Source organism: Coturnix japonica, chromosome 6 (assembly GCF_001577835.2).
Source record: "Coturnix japonica isolate 7356 chromosome 6, Coturnix japonica 2.1, whole genome shotgun sequence".
NCBI lineage: Eukaryota > Metazoa > Chordata > Aves > Galliformes > Phasianidae > Coturnix > Coturnix japonica.
This window is the reverse complement of record NC_029521.1, coordinates 11832731-11850542: the sequence shown is the minus strand read 5'-3', so window position 1 is coordinate 11850542 and position 17812 is coordinate 11832731. Positions and strand designations below refer to the sequence as shown.

The following is a 17812-nucleotide window of genomic DNA, read 5'->3' as shown; positions in this document are numbered from 1 at the left end:
TTCTTTGGGACAGGGACAGCAGGATAGTACCAAAGTTTGTCCATCACTTCAAGTGCTTCTGCTTTTTTTTCCATTAATGAATTCTCATGTTTTCATTGTCAAATATTACCGAAATGAAGAGCTGCTCTTTGGTTTCATTGTAACCAAATCCCCATTGGGACAGGGGAACTGTACAGAGTAGTGTAGCTGACAGTTGCTATGTATGCACATAGAGGGAGAAATCTCTGCAATGACATTCCTTTATGATTAAAACTTTGTAACAAATCATAAATGAATTATGGAAAAGCTGGAAGAAATCAGGCTGATTAGCTGAAGGACTTGGATAAAATGACATTTCTGAGACTTTTGTACTCTAAAGGATTATTTACTGTCTGCTTACAGAGCATCTTAAGTTGTTTTGCAGAGGGAATCACTTTCCTGTTTAGCGCAGTGGCTTTGTAAGCTAATGAGGGCAGAGCATGAGCCATAGGCAATGATGCTGCGATATTGACTGTGACAGGGAGCTTGATCATAATTATCTTAACGAGGATAGGGTTAATTACAGTGGAAACTTAAAGTTTTTTCTGTTTGAATGAGGTGGTGCTGAATACGTTGTGATGTTTTGTCTGTTTGATGTGACTTTGGAAATTGCAATGGAAATCTCTTGGCAGCACTTGCTCTCCTCTGGGAGCAGTGTGAGCCCTGTGTTGAGGTAACTGAGATGGTACCTGTAGGTGTGATAATGGGCGGTTTTTCTGTCATTGCAGCAGGGTAAGCCAACCTGCAGTACACCTTAGTGATGTTGATTACATTTCTGAAGGTAGGGAAAACAGCTACCTGCCACTTCCCTTCAGCACTGGTTCTGGTGTGGTGGTAGGGTCATGTTCTTGTTTTAATAAGCCAGAAAATGAAGACTTCTCCTCTGCTGTGAACTGTGAGAAAGCAGGCCACATTTAATTTTAGGCTGGCTCTTTTTCTCAGGGGATTTCCCTTTTTTCATTCTCAGTATTTCTGTGCTTCTTACCATGCCTTGTGGATGGGTACGCAGTCCTGTCCTATTTTATAATGGACTCATAAGGCAATAGAGTACATTAATATAACCATCTTACTCTAAAGATAAATGCCGGTGTTTTCAACTGACTTCTATATCAGCTTCTCAGAATGCTTTCCATATACTGTAATCCTTTCTTATGTAGGTGGTGTTATCCTCCATCTGTAGATGGGAAATTGAGGCACGTAGAAATTATGGAGGAAATTTCAGCAACTCACCTAAAACTTACTGTGCAGATTGTAGATACAACTTCAGAGAGATACTCTGATACAAATCTCGGAGTGCAACTGCTTGGCAATATTTCCTTATATGCTATGATGATGGAAGTTGTTGCCTTGGATTTTAATTTTTAAAAATCTGTTTAAGGAGCAAAAATCAGAATTGTGTGAATACTGGTCTAAAATATGGATGTAAATTTATGTTAATATTTACACCTACTGACACTACTGTGTCAGCCCCTCCCTTCTCTTTGGGCTCTGAATTTAGCTGATTAAATCACACAGTGCACACTACTCTGATGACATGAAAACAACAATTAATAAGCAACCCCCTGTGTAACACAGCTCCTTTTTAACTGAGCAGCTAATAACATTACATGGCAAAAATTATCAAAACTAGACAGGTGTAAGGAGATTTGCACACAATTTTCTCTGCCTATCGATGAAACTAGTACCCTTGTATTCAGCCTAGGCTTGTGAAAGAAAGGCTGTTTCAATAGGCAACTCCCTCTAGTGTTTCAGGGCCTTTTGTCCTACTTCATGGCTTGTCATTTTGTTTTATGCCTTCCCTGCAGCAGTTTTGGATGTGCGCTTTCTTCTCCTTGCCAGTTGCCAACGTTTGCCGATTCTCATGATAAGAGTATTATATTTGCATAACATAACTCAGGAACGATGTGTATTTTGATGCTGACACTGACCAGAGCCCAAACAATGTTTTTTCACAAAGGACCTATTAACATCCCATAAGGCTCTGTGGTGTTGACAAGGAGGTTGCCTTCTCTGAACTCCTTTGGCAAGTCAAAGTCTTATAATAAAATGTGAGGTTTGGAAATAATCCACTATTTATATAATAAAGATTATTTAAGGGGAATTTACTAAACTAGGTTTGTCAAATAAACTGAAATGAAAAACTCATAACAGCTTGATAAACTCACAGCTGCTTCCTCTAGATTATTTTGCCTTTTAAAGGTACGTAGGGAAAAGCACTGTCTGAAATGTTCACTGATCTCTCTTCTGATCTTGACTTCTGCAAAACGAAGTTTGTTACGACCCCTTCACTGAAACAGCTGCTCCGTCCAGCAACTCTCATCTTTGGACAGGTTGTACAGGCTGAACTGAGCTTTTCGAGAAATGCTTTTTAAGGGCAAGTGCAAAAATGTGACTGCTACTCTGATGGTTGTTTTGGTGTGTTTAGAGTGGAGGCTTTTGTTCTTGCAGACTCAGAAACTAGTCTCGATATATCATATAGATAGGCCATAGTGTATAGACTTAAGTAAATTTTCTTCAGGTTTGGCTGTCCAGAATCAAAATGGCATTAATAATAGTGGAAAATCCCAGAATGCCAAGTCAGTTAGGTCTGAAATACTCTGGAGTTCTTAGATTGAAATACAGTTTTCCTGCGTTGTGCTAAGTGTCATAGAAATGTTTATAATTTAGTATATAATAGTTCAGAGGTTGCAAACTTGATTTTCCAGAAAAGAAACCAAAACCAAAAACATATTGTCTGAATGCTCTGTGATTTGTGCCGTCAGTATATCACATCTACAAGAATAGTATTTTTATTATTGGACAAATTAGTGCTACATTGTCTAATTAGAAACACATATACTGTTATGTGTTTTCCTCCAGTCATAAAGTCTGTAGAACTTTTTAACAGGGACCTTTGATCTTTACCAAAAACTGGAGGAGTGTGAGGAAATCCGTTTGGTATAAATGTCATTGGAAAGTGAATAAATAGTATAGACCTTATTCCCTTATTCATCACATGTTATAAAACAGCCAAGAGATACAGTGATGATCTTACCACTGTTAGGCATAGTAGATCAGCTGTCAAGTCATGCAATCCCCTCATATCTTTAGGTGTCTGGTAGGTGAATGAGCTGTGAATGTGTCTGTGTCTATGATCTGTATACAGTGCCTCTTACTTGATTAATGTGTGGGTTTTTTTCTTGCTGGAATGTGCAAGCATTAAGAATTGAGTTTGGAATAGATGCTTCAACAAGGTACCTGTGTTCTTTTTTTTTTTTTCTTTTCCCTCCATATACCTTACTATCAGGGGAATGAATACCTCCAGATTCCTATTTGTTTACAATCATTCATCTGCACTTCCATCTTGTGAAATGCTCCTTTTTAAAGCTGCTTTCTGCAGCCTGACCTGTGGCTTGATAGTGGGACAGAAAGTTCCAAGAAGGAAGTAAATGCCTTTTCTGTCTGGAGTAATTCTGCATTTTATTTTGTAGAGAACATTTTATGTTGCTCGCAGAGACTCAAGGAGAAGCAAATTAAGTGGTTAATAAAAAGGAAAAAAAAATCCCTTTTCCATTTCCTATTATTGCATGTAGGGTAACTGCTAAGAAATGATACTTGAAGTTGTATTTATTATTGTTAGCGGGGTATGATATTTCTTGGCAGAAATGATGGATGACAACTTAAATTTGTGTCCAGGGAATGAAGGTGAACTGTGACAGAGTTATTTATCTTGGGAATGGAGGTTAGGGTCAGGCGAGGCTGGGTGCCTGAAGGCACAAGACATTGACAAATTCATCCTGCAGGCCCCATATCTGAAGCCTTTTGTTTTGGATCCTGGCTACTCACTAAGTGACCCCCATCCTTCATCCTGCCAGCATGTGAAGGATGTGTTGCAGTGCCAGCACTCCCTTTGCCACTAATGCTTGTCATTCACTCTTCTGACAGGCCCAAACCAAAACTATTCCCACTCCTGAAAGGGAAGGTTAAAATATTTATTTCAGCTCATAATGGCCTCCCTGATTTAGTGGAGTATCATTTTTCCTGTTGCCTTTGTCATTTGCAGGTCACTAGAAGGACTGAAAACATTCAGTTACTTGGAAGAACTGATTCTGGACAACAATCTACTCGGAAATGACCTTCTTCTTCCCAGGTTACCCCACCTCCACACCTTAACGCTCAACAAGAATCAAATATCCTTTCAAAGAAATACCTGCGAAATGTCAAATGAGTTTTATGTGTCAGCCAAATTAAAGTATGTGAAATATAGTTCATGTGCAGACAAAGCATTCTCTCGCTTGGCACCTGGAATACTTCATAGTAATTTATTATAGGTCATTCATAAATGAAATGCACCATTATATCTTCCTGTTGCTCCATTTTAGTGAGAGATCTAAGTTATGGCTCTGAAGAAATCTTTTTTAATAGATAAAATAGAGAAAGAAAATAATGTCAGTGCTACCGGTGTGCTGCAGTTCCTGTGTTTGCTTGGGGTTCTGTTGCAGGCTGACCTCTAGTGGAATAGAGGGTGCAATGAAATGGTATTAAGTTTTTATACCTTGATAGCTCTTAAAAGTAAAATAATAATAATAAATTAAAAAGCAATGGAAAAAAAAAAAAACAATAAAAAATGAAGTTGGTATTATGCACAGTTTGGTAACTGCAGCCATTAAATTGAGTCACTATATTATTGGTGTTCCGGCTTTGTATAGATTCATATGAAGTGCTACTCAAATCATACATTTAAATACTTAGATGTATGGTTAAGTCTATTCATAACCAACCAGGCACTTCTCCATATGTCTGAAATTAGTGCATGCCTACTTATCATTCAGCATAAATATTTCAGTATTTGCCTAAATACTCTGCTGATTCAGAGACCCCAATCCCTAGGCTTATATGTAATGGTCTGTAAAAGCTAATTAACTACAAGGACTGGACATGGACTTGATTATTAAATCATTTCTTATGCTTTGACCCTTCTGGAGATTTGAAGATGTGTAATTTATGATTTTAAAAAAGTGAAAGGCAATCAAACTTTGGCCAAAAGGCCAACTGAGGCCTACATAGCAAAGGCTGTGAAAACATTCTCCTTCTAATTGCGGAGTGAGGACAAGGCTGCTCAACTGCAGGCTTTTATTTCAGACAGTATAAACAGAGACCAATTTACCTCCTACTAGAGCAAAATTCTCTTACTGAGGAGAGAAATAATAACTACAGATAATATTTTTGCACTTATTTTTGACTTCATAAATAAATAAAAATCACCAGCCAACTTATATACTCAGCAGCCCTGGAAATTTGTCAAGTGTCACTTGAACTATGAGAGTTGTCACTGTGCTAGGTAAGTGCTAGATTTCTGGTTAATACCAGAACTCTGTAGGTTACTTTGAATAGCTGTTTGGTATTATTATTTGCTGCCACATGTAGAATATGAGGTATTTGTGCTTTGGTGAAGAATGTATAATAACATTTTTGATGATGCTATGAATGTCTGATGCAGCATATTTCCATCTACAGAGTAGGATGTGTGAATTTGGCTCCCTGACTATGTGTATGCATGTGTTTGGGATAGGAAGTGTCAAGTAAGGACTTTGCAATTACCAAAAGCAGACATATTAAATAAGAATTTGGTGAACAAGTTGATGGGAAGAAGTTCCAGTTAGTAATCTTCAAAGAGGTTCTATTGTGTTTCATCACAGTAATCAGTAAGCTCTGAATGTTATTGATACAATGATAAGCAGGTTTTGACCTATCCAGGCATTTTTAAAATTCAGTCTTAAAACTATAAAATTGGAAATTTGGGAGTATGGAGCTACACAGATTGTAGAAACAGTGTATATACGTTTTGCAGCATGTTGCCAATAATTTAACAGAGGAGTTATAGAAGTGCTTATAAAGCATCTAATGTCTGCAAGCTGCCTAGAGAAGAGAAGATAAACACTGTTCTTCATTAATGTTTTGAGCCCTCGGGAGCAGTGATCTCTTGTAGGGAAAATAAAGCAGACTGCAGAAGCATGGAGACCTTCCAGATTCCTCTCTTCAGTGTGGATATCATATTTGAAATAGGGCTTGTATGAAGTTCGTTCACTTGTTGTTATGAATCATTTCTTTAAAGAATTATTTTTAAATGTTCAAATTAAAATCTTCATTTTATAGAATAATTACATTATTCTATTACATTACGTGAAAGACTGTTTAGTATATGCCACTATGAAGAATGCTGATCTGAAAAAAGTTGCTATTGGCATAGTATCACTGTGCGTACATAAATATATATATATGTGGAAAGAGAGACATAAAAAGGAAGAAGAAACATGTAAATGGAGGAAAAAAAAAATAAAATAAATAAAAGCCAAACTGATCCATGTGAAAACTGGGATAACATAATAACTTTACACTTCAAGTGCAAACTTTCATGGATATTGCTTCATATTACGGTATTCTTTGTCTGCCCTTTCACTCCTTTTATTATGTTTTTGTTTTGAACCAGATCCTGTTCTGATATGAGCTTTCCACTCCTTCTTTGTGTGTGGTACTATGGGTGTAAGATCTGGTTATGCTGTACAGATACAAAGGCTTATCTCTAAATCAGATACTTAAACGAATCATGGCTTTTTTTGTCTTTCAATTGTGGTTTTGCATTTCATCTGCATTTAGGCCAGTACTAGTTTTTTCTCTTGCTAACTGGAAAAAAACTAATTCAAAAATTACTGTTTTAAAAAGTTTACTATTTGAGGTAGTACCTCAAGTTTTATTAGCATGTAATTTGTTCAAAAATGCTTTAAAAGGCAGACTGTATGAAATGCATAAAGAATTGTTATCTGTGTAGTACAGTTTTAGATTATGTGCTTTTTCATGTGTATATCATTTACTTTGGGAAACATTTCATAGTTTCTCTGTCAGACACAACAGATGGCAGAAAGCAAAATTAAGGTGAATTTGTGGTAGGGAGTTGGGGTTGGAGGTGTACTCGTGTTTTCAATTGCCTATACTTATTATAAGTCTGTCTTTTAAATGTGCTTGCTACATGTTGATAGTTAGACAAAAAAACCACTTATAGTAGGTTTATTCCTATGTACGTGTGTTATGGTAGTGGGAGATTTCATGGCTGTTCATTATGCTGACAGTAGCCATTCTAAAATGGGGCTATACAATATAGACATTTGAATTTCTTTGATGTTTCAATCTTTTTAATATTAGTTAAAACTATTCAAAAGAGAATCAATGATAGTTGTTGTTGGTTTTTTGTGGTTTTTTTTTTCAAATACGTATAACTGTAAACTGAAAATTTTAATGGTATTCACTTCCTAACTTCAAAATAGACAAGACTGACATGAACTTGATGTGATATTCTCTGATGTAAGCCCTATTTCTTTACTTAGTCTAGAATGCTGATAATCTGTTTCATGTACGTTCTATATGCTTCTGAAGAGTTCATACTAAAACAGATTTAGAGTGAAGATGTCAGCTATACATGTAAAATGCAAGCATTGAATGTAGGTCTAGATATTGAGTGGTTTTAGAGCATGGTTGTCCAACCTTTTGGCTTGCCTGGTCAGAAGAAGAGGAATTGTCCAGGGCTGCATCTATGACAATTGCTCTGAAAATGATGTGCCCTCTTTTTTATTACAAGTCTATACATTCAATTTGAAAAGTCAAAAGCAATATGTTTATGTCAACTAAAAACAGAGTCGCAAATAAACCAAGAAATTGATGGGGTTTTGGCAGTCATAGAGTCATAGAATGGCCTGGGATGACAATGATCATCTAGTTTCACCTCCCCTGCTATGTGTGGGGCTGCCAACCACCAGACCAGTCTACCCAGAGCCACATCCAGCTTGACCTTGAATGCCTTCAGAAATGGGACACCCCCAACCTCCTTGGGCAACCTGTTCCAGTGCATCACCACCCTGAGTGAAAAACTTCCTCCTAATATGTAACCTAAACCTCCCCTGCCCTAGTTTAAAACCATTCCCCTTTGTCCTTTCACTATCCACACTTGAAAACAGTCATTCCTCCATAGAACCATGGAATGGCCTGAGTTGAAAAGAACCATAATCATTAATCTTCAAACCTATTATCATATTCCTGTATCAAAACGGAAAGCACAGCTGCTCATTTTACTCTGTTCACAGGACTGTGTTTAGCCAATGTATTAAAATCCATGAACTTAATTCCCATATCTTAAGCTTGCTCTTCTCTGTGTGCTGTGCCCTGGTTTCAGCCCAGGTGCACTGGTGTTTGGTTAGTGAAGAAGGGCTGAGTGGAGCTGTTTGGCAGGAAGAACCTTCATGCTGGTGCTGAGCAGGTGGCGGCTGCACTGTGATCTGTGCTGGGCCATGGGTTGATCATCCCTGAGAGGAAAACCAAAATATTTCACAAGTGGAAAATGCAGAGCTGAGGCAGAATGGTAGTAATGATAAATGCATTGCTTATGGCAAGAGCTCTAACTGTGCTTCAGAATTAGGGATGTTATCTTTCTGAATATTTGAACGTGGCATAGATTGAGTGCTTCAACTAAAGGATGTCCCAGTAAGTATTTCTGATTGTCATCTATCTCCACAAAGTTTTTGTCCTAATGCCTAACTCCAAACCATAGATTATAAATTATTTTGCCTGTGCTTGTTCCTATGTTGTCCTAAAATACTTGAAGACCTACAAGTCCCAATCTGTGACCAGAATCTCATTGTGTGAAGTACAGACGACTTGATGTTTAGATTGAGTGAATACATTAAAGACATAAATTGTCTCTCACAATCTATAGATCTCTATCTCCACTAAACAAAGTGAGATGAAACAGTACAGCAGTATTCCTCAGTTTGGTCCTGAGAACTCTCCATATGACATTGACAAATATGGCTAAATTTGAGTGTGGCATACTAGAGAGCTATGGTACCTGAACCAAAAACCTCAGTGAATTCTGTAAAATGTTTTGAGTTTACGTGAGTCTTGAGCCTTTTTTTTTTTCACTTGTTACCACCCTCAAGACCACCTTTTTTCTTACACAATGTACTTGAAACAAAGGGTAAGTAATGTGAATGTGTAATGCTAAATGTCTGCAAAAGAAGGATATAGTACAAGCAATTTCATCTCTTCTTCTACAGCACTGATTGGACAAATTAGACTCCAGTTGTTAGAACTTTTAAAAATGATGAGCCACTTTTTTTTGTTGTTGTTGTGTTTTTTTTTTAATCTTTGTGTTTTCTTGGGAATTTTGAGCAACAACTGGAAGCAACAGTGTTAAAAGAAAATCTTTGAAGTAAATGATACATGTTTTTTGAATTGATGGATCTCTCTAGAGAACCAGAAAAATAATTTCATTGTAGAAATAGAGGCATTCAATTTGTTCTCAACTTTGAATAGAATAGTTCAGCTGGACGGGATCATCAAAGATATCTAGACCAATTGTGTGACAACTTTGGGGATAAACAAAAGTTAGAATCTAATATTGAGGGTACTATCTAAATGCCTCTAAATGTGTACATAATGACACTGAAATATGTTCTTTAACTTGCGGCCTGAGAACCTTGGCCTTGCTGAAAGACATTAAAATTCCCTGGAAACTCCAGTTACACAAAGAAATCTAATGCTACTCCATTAGACAGAATATCCTCTATATTCAGCAAATAGAAAACTCACCTTAAGATGTATGGACTTAGTTAATTACCACTTTTGATGCAACTTTTCATTCTTAAGCAAGGTGGTTTTAAAATCAGTGAGCAAGACCCGACTGCCTATCAGACGGCTCAGCCTAGAGCCTGGCACACAAATGACTGTATGTGACATCCTATTGCAGAAGAGGAAGATGTATACTTGCATAATGCAAGCTATTTCTGTGGTTATCCAACCATGAAGACCTAGGACATTCTAATGGAAAAGCATTCAGGTGGCAAAGATCTTTTCATACTGCATTCAGAGGAGAATTGGTAACTTCTGCTTCAAGGCTATTTGCCTGTAGAATTGCTTGTAATTGCTGCAGCATGTTTATGATAAAGTCAACTAAAGCAAAAGATGTTTCAAAAATGAAAAAAATACAGGTAACTTGCTTGTTTAAGACTCTGATAGAAGGGCTATCCAGCTGTTTTAATTTTATATCAATTACAGAACCTACATGACATGGTTGGTTGAGAAAAGACTTCTGAGTGACAGATTTTGGTCTTTCTATATGGTGTCTAGAACTTTATGTGATATTTCTAATGTTCTCTAGGTAAACTTTTCATAAATATTGAATATATTGAATATAAAAATGATTGCTCTTTGCTTTGTCAAGAACTTCTGAAAGCTGTAATCATAGAAGGTCATGAATGCAGATAGCTCTTCCTCAACTGTCTGGGGAAAACAGGATGGATAAAAAATTGGCAGTACAAAATACAAGCTTTTTGAAAGAAAATAGTTGTAGAACTTGCAAAAGCATTAAGAAGAAGAGAGCGATTAGTTTCCTTAGAAAGTCAATTTATTTGAGTGAGTGACTGTTAAAAAATAAATAAAATACTAGCAGTAAAAATAGTTTACAGAAAGAGTTTTATTATATTGTTTAGTAGGTTATCTGGACCAACTATAGCACTATATTTTCCAAGTACTGCTATTGACGATGATTTAGTGCTACTGTAGCATTTGGTTTTCTTAACAGAAAGTAAGCTAATAACTGTGTGTGCTTGTGCATATGTTTGCTGTGAAAAGTCTACTATCAGTATAGAAGCATGTTTGTGTGCATATATGTAAAATAATTAGGAGGCTTTAAAAAGTTGATCCACGTATGGAAGAACCAGTTCTCTTAAGTATTTTCCTAATATAAAACTGAAAATAGTGCAAGAAGTCATTATCTTTTGGTGAGGATGGAAATTTGAAATACATCCAGTAGATTTACGTTAATTGTTCATTGAGGCCAGGCTGTGTTTTTGGAGGGGACCATCCAAAAATATCATTGCTAAGAATTAACTTGTTAGCTAAAGAGCAGGAAAGTTTAAAAAAAAAAAGAAAAAAACTTACAAATTTTTATTTTGGTCTGTGTTCTTTGGAAAGAAAAGCATTAATAGAATGGTAATGACAACAGTTGAATGAAGGTGGTACACTATGACATTTTAATTATTCTAACAGAGATGATTTAAAACATTTTTCAAACAATAGAGACTACAGTGTAAATATTTTCATCACTGCTACATACTTACCTGGTGATCAGTGCCTTCAGAAAAATGAGTTCAGAGTTTCTGTTATTGAACTTTAAATAATGAAAATTTCCCTTGCAATGTGCATGGATTTAATTTTTGAAGAGAATAGAGATGAGATTGGTCTTAGCAATTACTCAGCAAAGTTTTGCAGTTCTTTGGCTCTGATTGCATCAAGATGGCAACAGTAAATCATGAATAGGAAAAAGAAAATTAAATTTCCAACTTGCTTTTGATTTTCTTCCTTTGTATTTTCTTAGTGTTATTTTAGAAATACTTTACAGTTTTGGTGGCCTTTCACTATTTAAAAAAAAAACAAAAACAAATATATGACCTTCTAATTAACTAAATAGTGCACTAGACGTACTGTATGACTTATGTCTCATCTCTGAAAAACACTTAGTCATGAGAATTTCAACGGAGTTTCATTTATTTTTTCTCCTACGTGCTTTGTGTAGAGTAAAAGTGATGGCAGTTTTTTGTTGTTGTTGTTTTTTTTAATAGGGAATGGACAGATAAGATCTAAGCCTTGCAACTCCTAACCCCCTCTGTCTCATTGCTGTAATGGAAATAACTGCTTTTTGCAACAATAAACTATTTATCTAATGAAGCCTTTGTGCAATTTAAGCAGTCCTGCCAGAAATTGTTTCTCCTGGCTGAGGGAGGGTGCTAGATGCAAACACCCCTCTATTAGTCCTTGAAAATTTAAAAAATCTTCTTAGTTGAACATGTGGAAAAAGAGTTTGTGACGTTCCAGCAGGGCAAGGTAGGTAATCCTGTCCCTCTACTGTGTGCTGCTGAGACCTCACCCGGAGTACTGCATCCAGATGGGGGATACTCCACACAGGAGAAACATGGACCTGTTGGAACATGTCCAGAGAAAGGCTACAAAAATGATCAAAGAGATGGAGCACCTTACCTACAAGGTCAAGATGAGAGAGCTGGGGCTGTTCAGCTTGTTGAAGGGAAGGCTCCGAGAGACCTGATAGCAACCCCTAGGTGGGGCTGTAAGAAAGAAGGGGACAGACTCCTCAGCGGGGTCTGTTGTGACAGGACAAGGGGACACTGTTTCAAACTGAAAGAGAGAGGACTTAGAATTAGTTAGAAGAAGAACTTTTCTTACAGTAGAGGTGGTAAAACACTGGAACAGCTTGCTCAAAGAGGTGATGGGTACCCCATCCTTGGAGATGCTCAAGGTCAGGCTGGACTGGGGCCATAAGAGACCTCATCAAACTGTAGGTACCTGTTCATTGAAGGGGAGTTATTTTAGATGACCACTGAAGTTCTTCCAATCTTCCAGCTCACAATTGATTCTATGGCCTTCCCATCAAAGTTGCATCCTTCCCAGAAGAGCCATGAAAATAATTTGTTTTAAAAGTTTATGTGTGGTCTAGACATCTAGAAATGAAGGTGAGAATTTAGGTAGTGTCTTTATCATGGCTAAGATAAGTTATTTTATGTGATGCTACATGTTTCATTTTTTCTTAGGGTTTAGTGAATGGTTTGATGGCTGTAGCATTGCATACAGTGCCTATTCATATATCTAATTCCAAAGTAGTTTTTATCACTCATGCAAAATTTTTAAGTGAAATTTCCTCAGATATTTTGGTACAGAACATTAGCTAAGAGTATGACTATGCTGTTTCTTAATGTGCTTAAGCATGATCTTATGTTTGGAAATAAAATGAAATTTCAGAACAAAAAGAAGTCAACATTTTTAATAGTGAAGCTGCTCTTTTCATTCTGCATTGCTTTTGTTGCCCTTAAGATACTGAGGTGAAGAAATAAGTAAATTCCATCACCTAAAAATAACAAAGATAACAGAAACACATAAATCAAGTATAAATAATAGCAACACAGTTGAACTGAGGATTTAAAATGATAGCTGTGGTCTATAACAGCAGGAATAGATAAAAACAGAACAATGAAATACCTTTAATGGTTTTGAATAATTACTACAGGTTATAAGCACTGAAAACCACATACACATGCAAATATGGCTTCTTTTTTGAATCTCAAGTTTTCCATGTAAATTGAGCCATACAAATAACATGTAGTGAGATTCTTTGAGACTTAAACAAAAATTTGCTCTAGTTGTTCAATCAGTATATTTCAATATAGTTGAATATTGTTATGCTTAAACCTAAGCAGTGATTTCCAATGTTGCAGTGGTTGAAAGATTAATGTTTGCTTATTTGTTTGTTTTAATATGTTTTACAGAATCAAAGGTGTGTCATCATTTCTGTTCTGAGGAACATGCTTAAGTTGAAATGTCTCATAACATCAAAATATAAGGCTATTTTAATGAAAGATATCTTGTTTTATGGATTTCAAAACTTTAAGTATAAAATACATATTGAATTCTTGAAGTTGCTTTTATAGAATCATTTATTTGCATGCACTAATTGAGTAATTACAAATGTGTTGCTAAGGCAGTGAAAGTATTTATATTCTGAAAGTGGGTTGTTGTGGTTTGACTTTTTAAAAAAAAAAAAAAATAAAACAACCTCATTTTCCAGTGAACTGAATATATTGGTGATGAATGTTTTGTGAAACTGTTTGTTTCCATGCTGGAAAAGTTTCATGGCTCCAGCAATTGCTAGCCATTTTACCACACAGCATCCATCATTTTGTCAAAGATCTAATGTTTTGTAGTGAACCACCTAGGAAAGAAAAGACTAACAAAACAGCCAAATTCTTTCATTCCATGCCAACAAACTGACTAAAGTTTATCCCTGTTTGCCCTTGGAACAATTAATGTGACATTTCCCCAAATGCCATACTAACTTTGATTGTCAGTTATTGAAATGTATGTTTAAATCAGCAGTGGTGCAACTCTAAATGCTTTTTTTCCAGACATGTCATTGAATCCTTAACCCACAACCTTTGACACATAACAGAATTAGAAAGCCTTTTGGATCATTTGGCCGAAGTTGTGCCCTCACTACAGTATCTCAGTTTGCTTGGAAATGTGGCCTGCCCAAATGAACTGGTCTGTAAAGAAAAGGATGAAGATGACTACCAAAGGTACAGGTTAGTGTCTTCAATTATAAATATAAGGTATGTCAGCTTTTTTTTATTTTTTTTTTTTTTTTTTAATACCGAAGAAATATTGAACTAAATCCAACTCAGCAAATCATTTACTCTCTTTCTTCTGAATGCAATGTGCCATGTTCTGCCATGAAACGCCTGTGAATTTGAGTAACTGAATTTCAATGCGTTCCCTCTCAGAAAATATTTCAGGAACTATTTCAGTGACGTGCAGTTTGAGTTGAGCAGGTTTTCACAGGCTTTCCTGAATGAGGATGCTCATGTGTATTTACCTATGTCTCTTCTTTAAGCTCAGGGTAAGGCAACAGTTATACATACTAATGGTAACAGCTAATAAAAATATTAAAATAAATAAATAAATGAAAAAGTTGCTATACTCAGTCAGTTACATTGTCTTCTGTTTACGTTTGATTATGGTGAGGCATTTCTTCCATTATAGGTATCTAGACACTATTAAAGAACATAGAAGAACGGACTACTGTATTGTGGTTCTTTACTCAAAAGTTAGTGTTTAGAATCAAATCAAATAGACTAGCCATCTCTGTAATGTAATTTTAATGAACTAGAATACATAATAAGTAATCTGGAAATTAATGTGGAAACCTGATAAAATACTGTTTGTCTAAGTTCTGTTAAAAGTTACAATAATTATTTTAAAAGAACCATAAAAAATACTTGTATGTGATTGTGGTTGTGGATAATTTTTCATAGCTATAATTGTTAGACAAATGAGACATTGACTATTACTATTATTTTTACTTGTTCACATCTGATGAAAGGTTGCAGTCTGTGTACTTGCACTTGAGCTGAAAATGGCTCTCTGTGAGGCAAGCTGATGACCTTAGACAGAGAGCTTATTTTGTTAGCAGATCACTCGCAATATTCATAGTTACAAAACTCTGGAAAATATCTTCATGTAATCCAAAGTATTCTGTAGGAGATAGTACAAAAACAGTAGAAAGTGGAGGAGACCAAAAGCAGATCTACTAGGAAGCTGCATGAATCAAATGCAGCAGATTGTTGCTCATAAATACTTTAAATTAAAACAGCAACAGTTTTTCTAGGTGCAGATACATTTTTTTACTTTGTTCCACATTTTTGAAAAGGATTTTTTGCTAATCATTAAGCTAAAGATTTTTACCTCCTAACAAGTCTACTTTTTAATCTAGCGTATCAATAGTATTTTAGTTTTCAACAAGTAGAGCTGCTAAGATTTAATAAAATATTTTCCCATTGCTTTTGCATTTATGTGGAAGATATGTCTAATATCCAGCTTACAGGAATCTAACGATGCTGTCTCTGTATAAATTTATGTGACATTTGCAGTGGAGAATTGCTTAAAAATGAATGATATTTCTTCAGTTTACTGTTTTTCACTTTAAGTATATTTTCTGACAATGTCTTCTATTAATCATTTAAGCAAAAATAGTACCTTAAAGGAGCCATTCAGAGGCAAGAACCTATGGTTCATTTAGTGCTGTCTGAAAAAATTCTTTATTGATTGACATCCTCTGTGGTTATGTGATGTAATATTTATAATATGTCATGCAGCCATACATCAAAACAAGCATGTCTGTTGTTTCATTTCAATGCAAAATGTTGATTTCAGGGAGGTCAAGGTAGTTTTAGGTCACATCATGGCAAAGCACCATGTCAAAAGTGTGAAATGATTGTATGCATCTGCTGGAGACTGCAATATTGTCTCCATTTTCTTTCCTCTCAACTTTTCAATAACTTGAGTATTTGTTCCATATAAACAGCGATAATTAAAACTTGTTCAAGAAAGATGAATGGACTTCCAATTACTTGAATGATTTATGGTTCTGCTGCTGTAACTAAAGCTTCCTAATAATTTTCCATGATTTTGTTACATTATATAACTTATGTTTGCAAGACAGGATTACATTCAAAAGCAAACAATAATGTTTATGTATGTATGTACACATAGTATATAGTCATTTGGTGTGCATTTAATCTGTGTATATATAATACACATATATATAATTTATCTTAACAGCAGTATATTTACCTAAATGAATATTGAAGAAACTGATTGAATGGAGTCTACTAGTTATTCATTTTCTAATACATGTTCTGCAGAAACTTAGGCATTTTTTTCCTTTCCCAAAATTTATGAATTTATCTCAACAGAATGCATATTTTGCTTCAAATTTTAAAAGCAAATAGTTGTAATGGTAAGCTTTGGCATTTTTTTCAGGCTCTGAAGAAACCTTTTATTTTAAAGCTTTCAGAAAAATTTCCTCACATAAAGAAACATCAAAAGAGTGTATTTTAGTGAACCTCAATGAAATAAACATTTTATCAAAAACTCTGACTCTTTTTGCAGTGAACATTGGAACCACAGCTTCATTTTTCATTGAGTTTTAATTTCATTCCTACCGAGTTCAATTAGAGTTCAGGCTATTTAATTCCTCATCCGGAATGAGAAAGGTGCTGGAAATCAAAGCTTTATTTAATCTTCACATTCCAGCAAACTGAAAAGACCTATAAAACCTAAAAAATTTGAACTGTAAAAAAAAACATGCAAAATTAAGTTTTAAAAACTTTATTAATTTACTAACATATTAGCATCAGAAATAAAAAGGAGTATTGTATCTTAAAAAAAGAAAAATTAGTTTACCAGAAATAGTTAACATGTTTTTCTATTAAGGTGTAAGGATCTGGACCACCACGTAATACTTGATTTCAATGAGCAGTTTAGTGCTATAACTCATGTCTGTTGTTTTTTTTTTGTTTTGTTTTGTTTTGTTTTGTTTTTCATTGCAAATAGGTTTTATCCAAAAACATTGTGACTTATTTTCAAAATGATTGCTTTTTTTCTTTGAAACATAGTAACACTTGTGTAGGTTATTTTATGGGGAATAATAATAAAAAAAGAAACAGTATAGTGTTTTGTTTTGTTTTCCATGCCCTGTTATTTCTCCTTACCTTCAAATGTGTAGGAGAACAAATTGATGACATTTCACATTTCTATTTGTTAATGAAATTTTTCTTGGAGAGAAACAGAAAATGGAAAGCTTTGTTCAGTGATATTTTTATAACCAAACCTGTTTGGTTCTTTTTCAGAAGTGTTGGGCTGTTTGGTTGTTGGTTTTTGTTTGTTTTTTTTTCCTCACCATTATAAAAGTGCCTTAATTTATTTCTGTAAGGAAATATTGTGCTATCAATCCTTATTTTTTAATTTTATTTTTATTTTTTAAGCATAACAGTTTTGGGAGATGATATTTTGTGAAAGTTTATCTTGGGGATGAGGGCAAAGGAAAATTTCAGGATTTTCTCCTCACTGCTGGAATTAAAACCAGGAAATATAATGGCAATAGGAAAGACTGAAAATCTTTTGCCTTAAACAGGAAACAACAAATACACAGAAAAACCACTTGCAAAACAGTGCATGTTCTAAAATAACCTATTCTACAATCTCTACTTTGAAGATTGCGTGAAAGCAGAGGTCATGACCTGGAGATCAAAGTAACAGAAGTCAACACAGTAATTGCTGGTTGCTTCTCTTGTACCCGCACTTGGTCAGTCCTGTGGGTGTATTGTTTGCTGTGAAAACTTCAAACAGGGTGTTACTGAAC

General features: G+C 35.2%; 1 protein-coding gene across 7 annotated transcripts in view; it reads left to right on the top strand.

The window, feature by feature from the left end:
- Positions 1–17812, top strand: part of LRMDA (leucine rich melanocyte differentiation associated) — a 622472-nt gene that overhangs the window by 348955 nt on the left and 255705 nt on the right. For all 7 annotated transcript variants that reach the window (XM_032445290.1, XM_032445291.1, XM_032445288.1 and 4 more), the window contains 2 exons: positions 4061–4187; positions 14056–14195. In XM_032445290.1, the coding sequence (XP_032301181.1) occupies positions 4061–4187; positions 14056–14195 (267 nt within the window). The remainder of the gene's footprint in view (positions 1–4060; positions 4188–14055; positions 14196–17812) is intronic.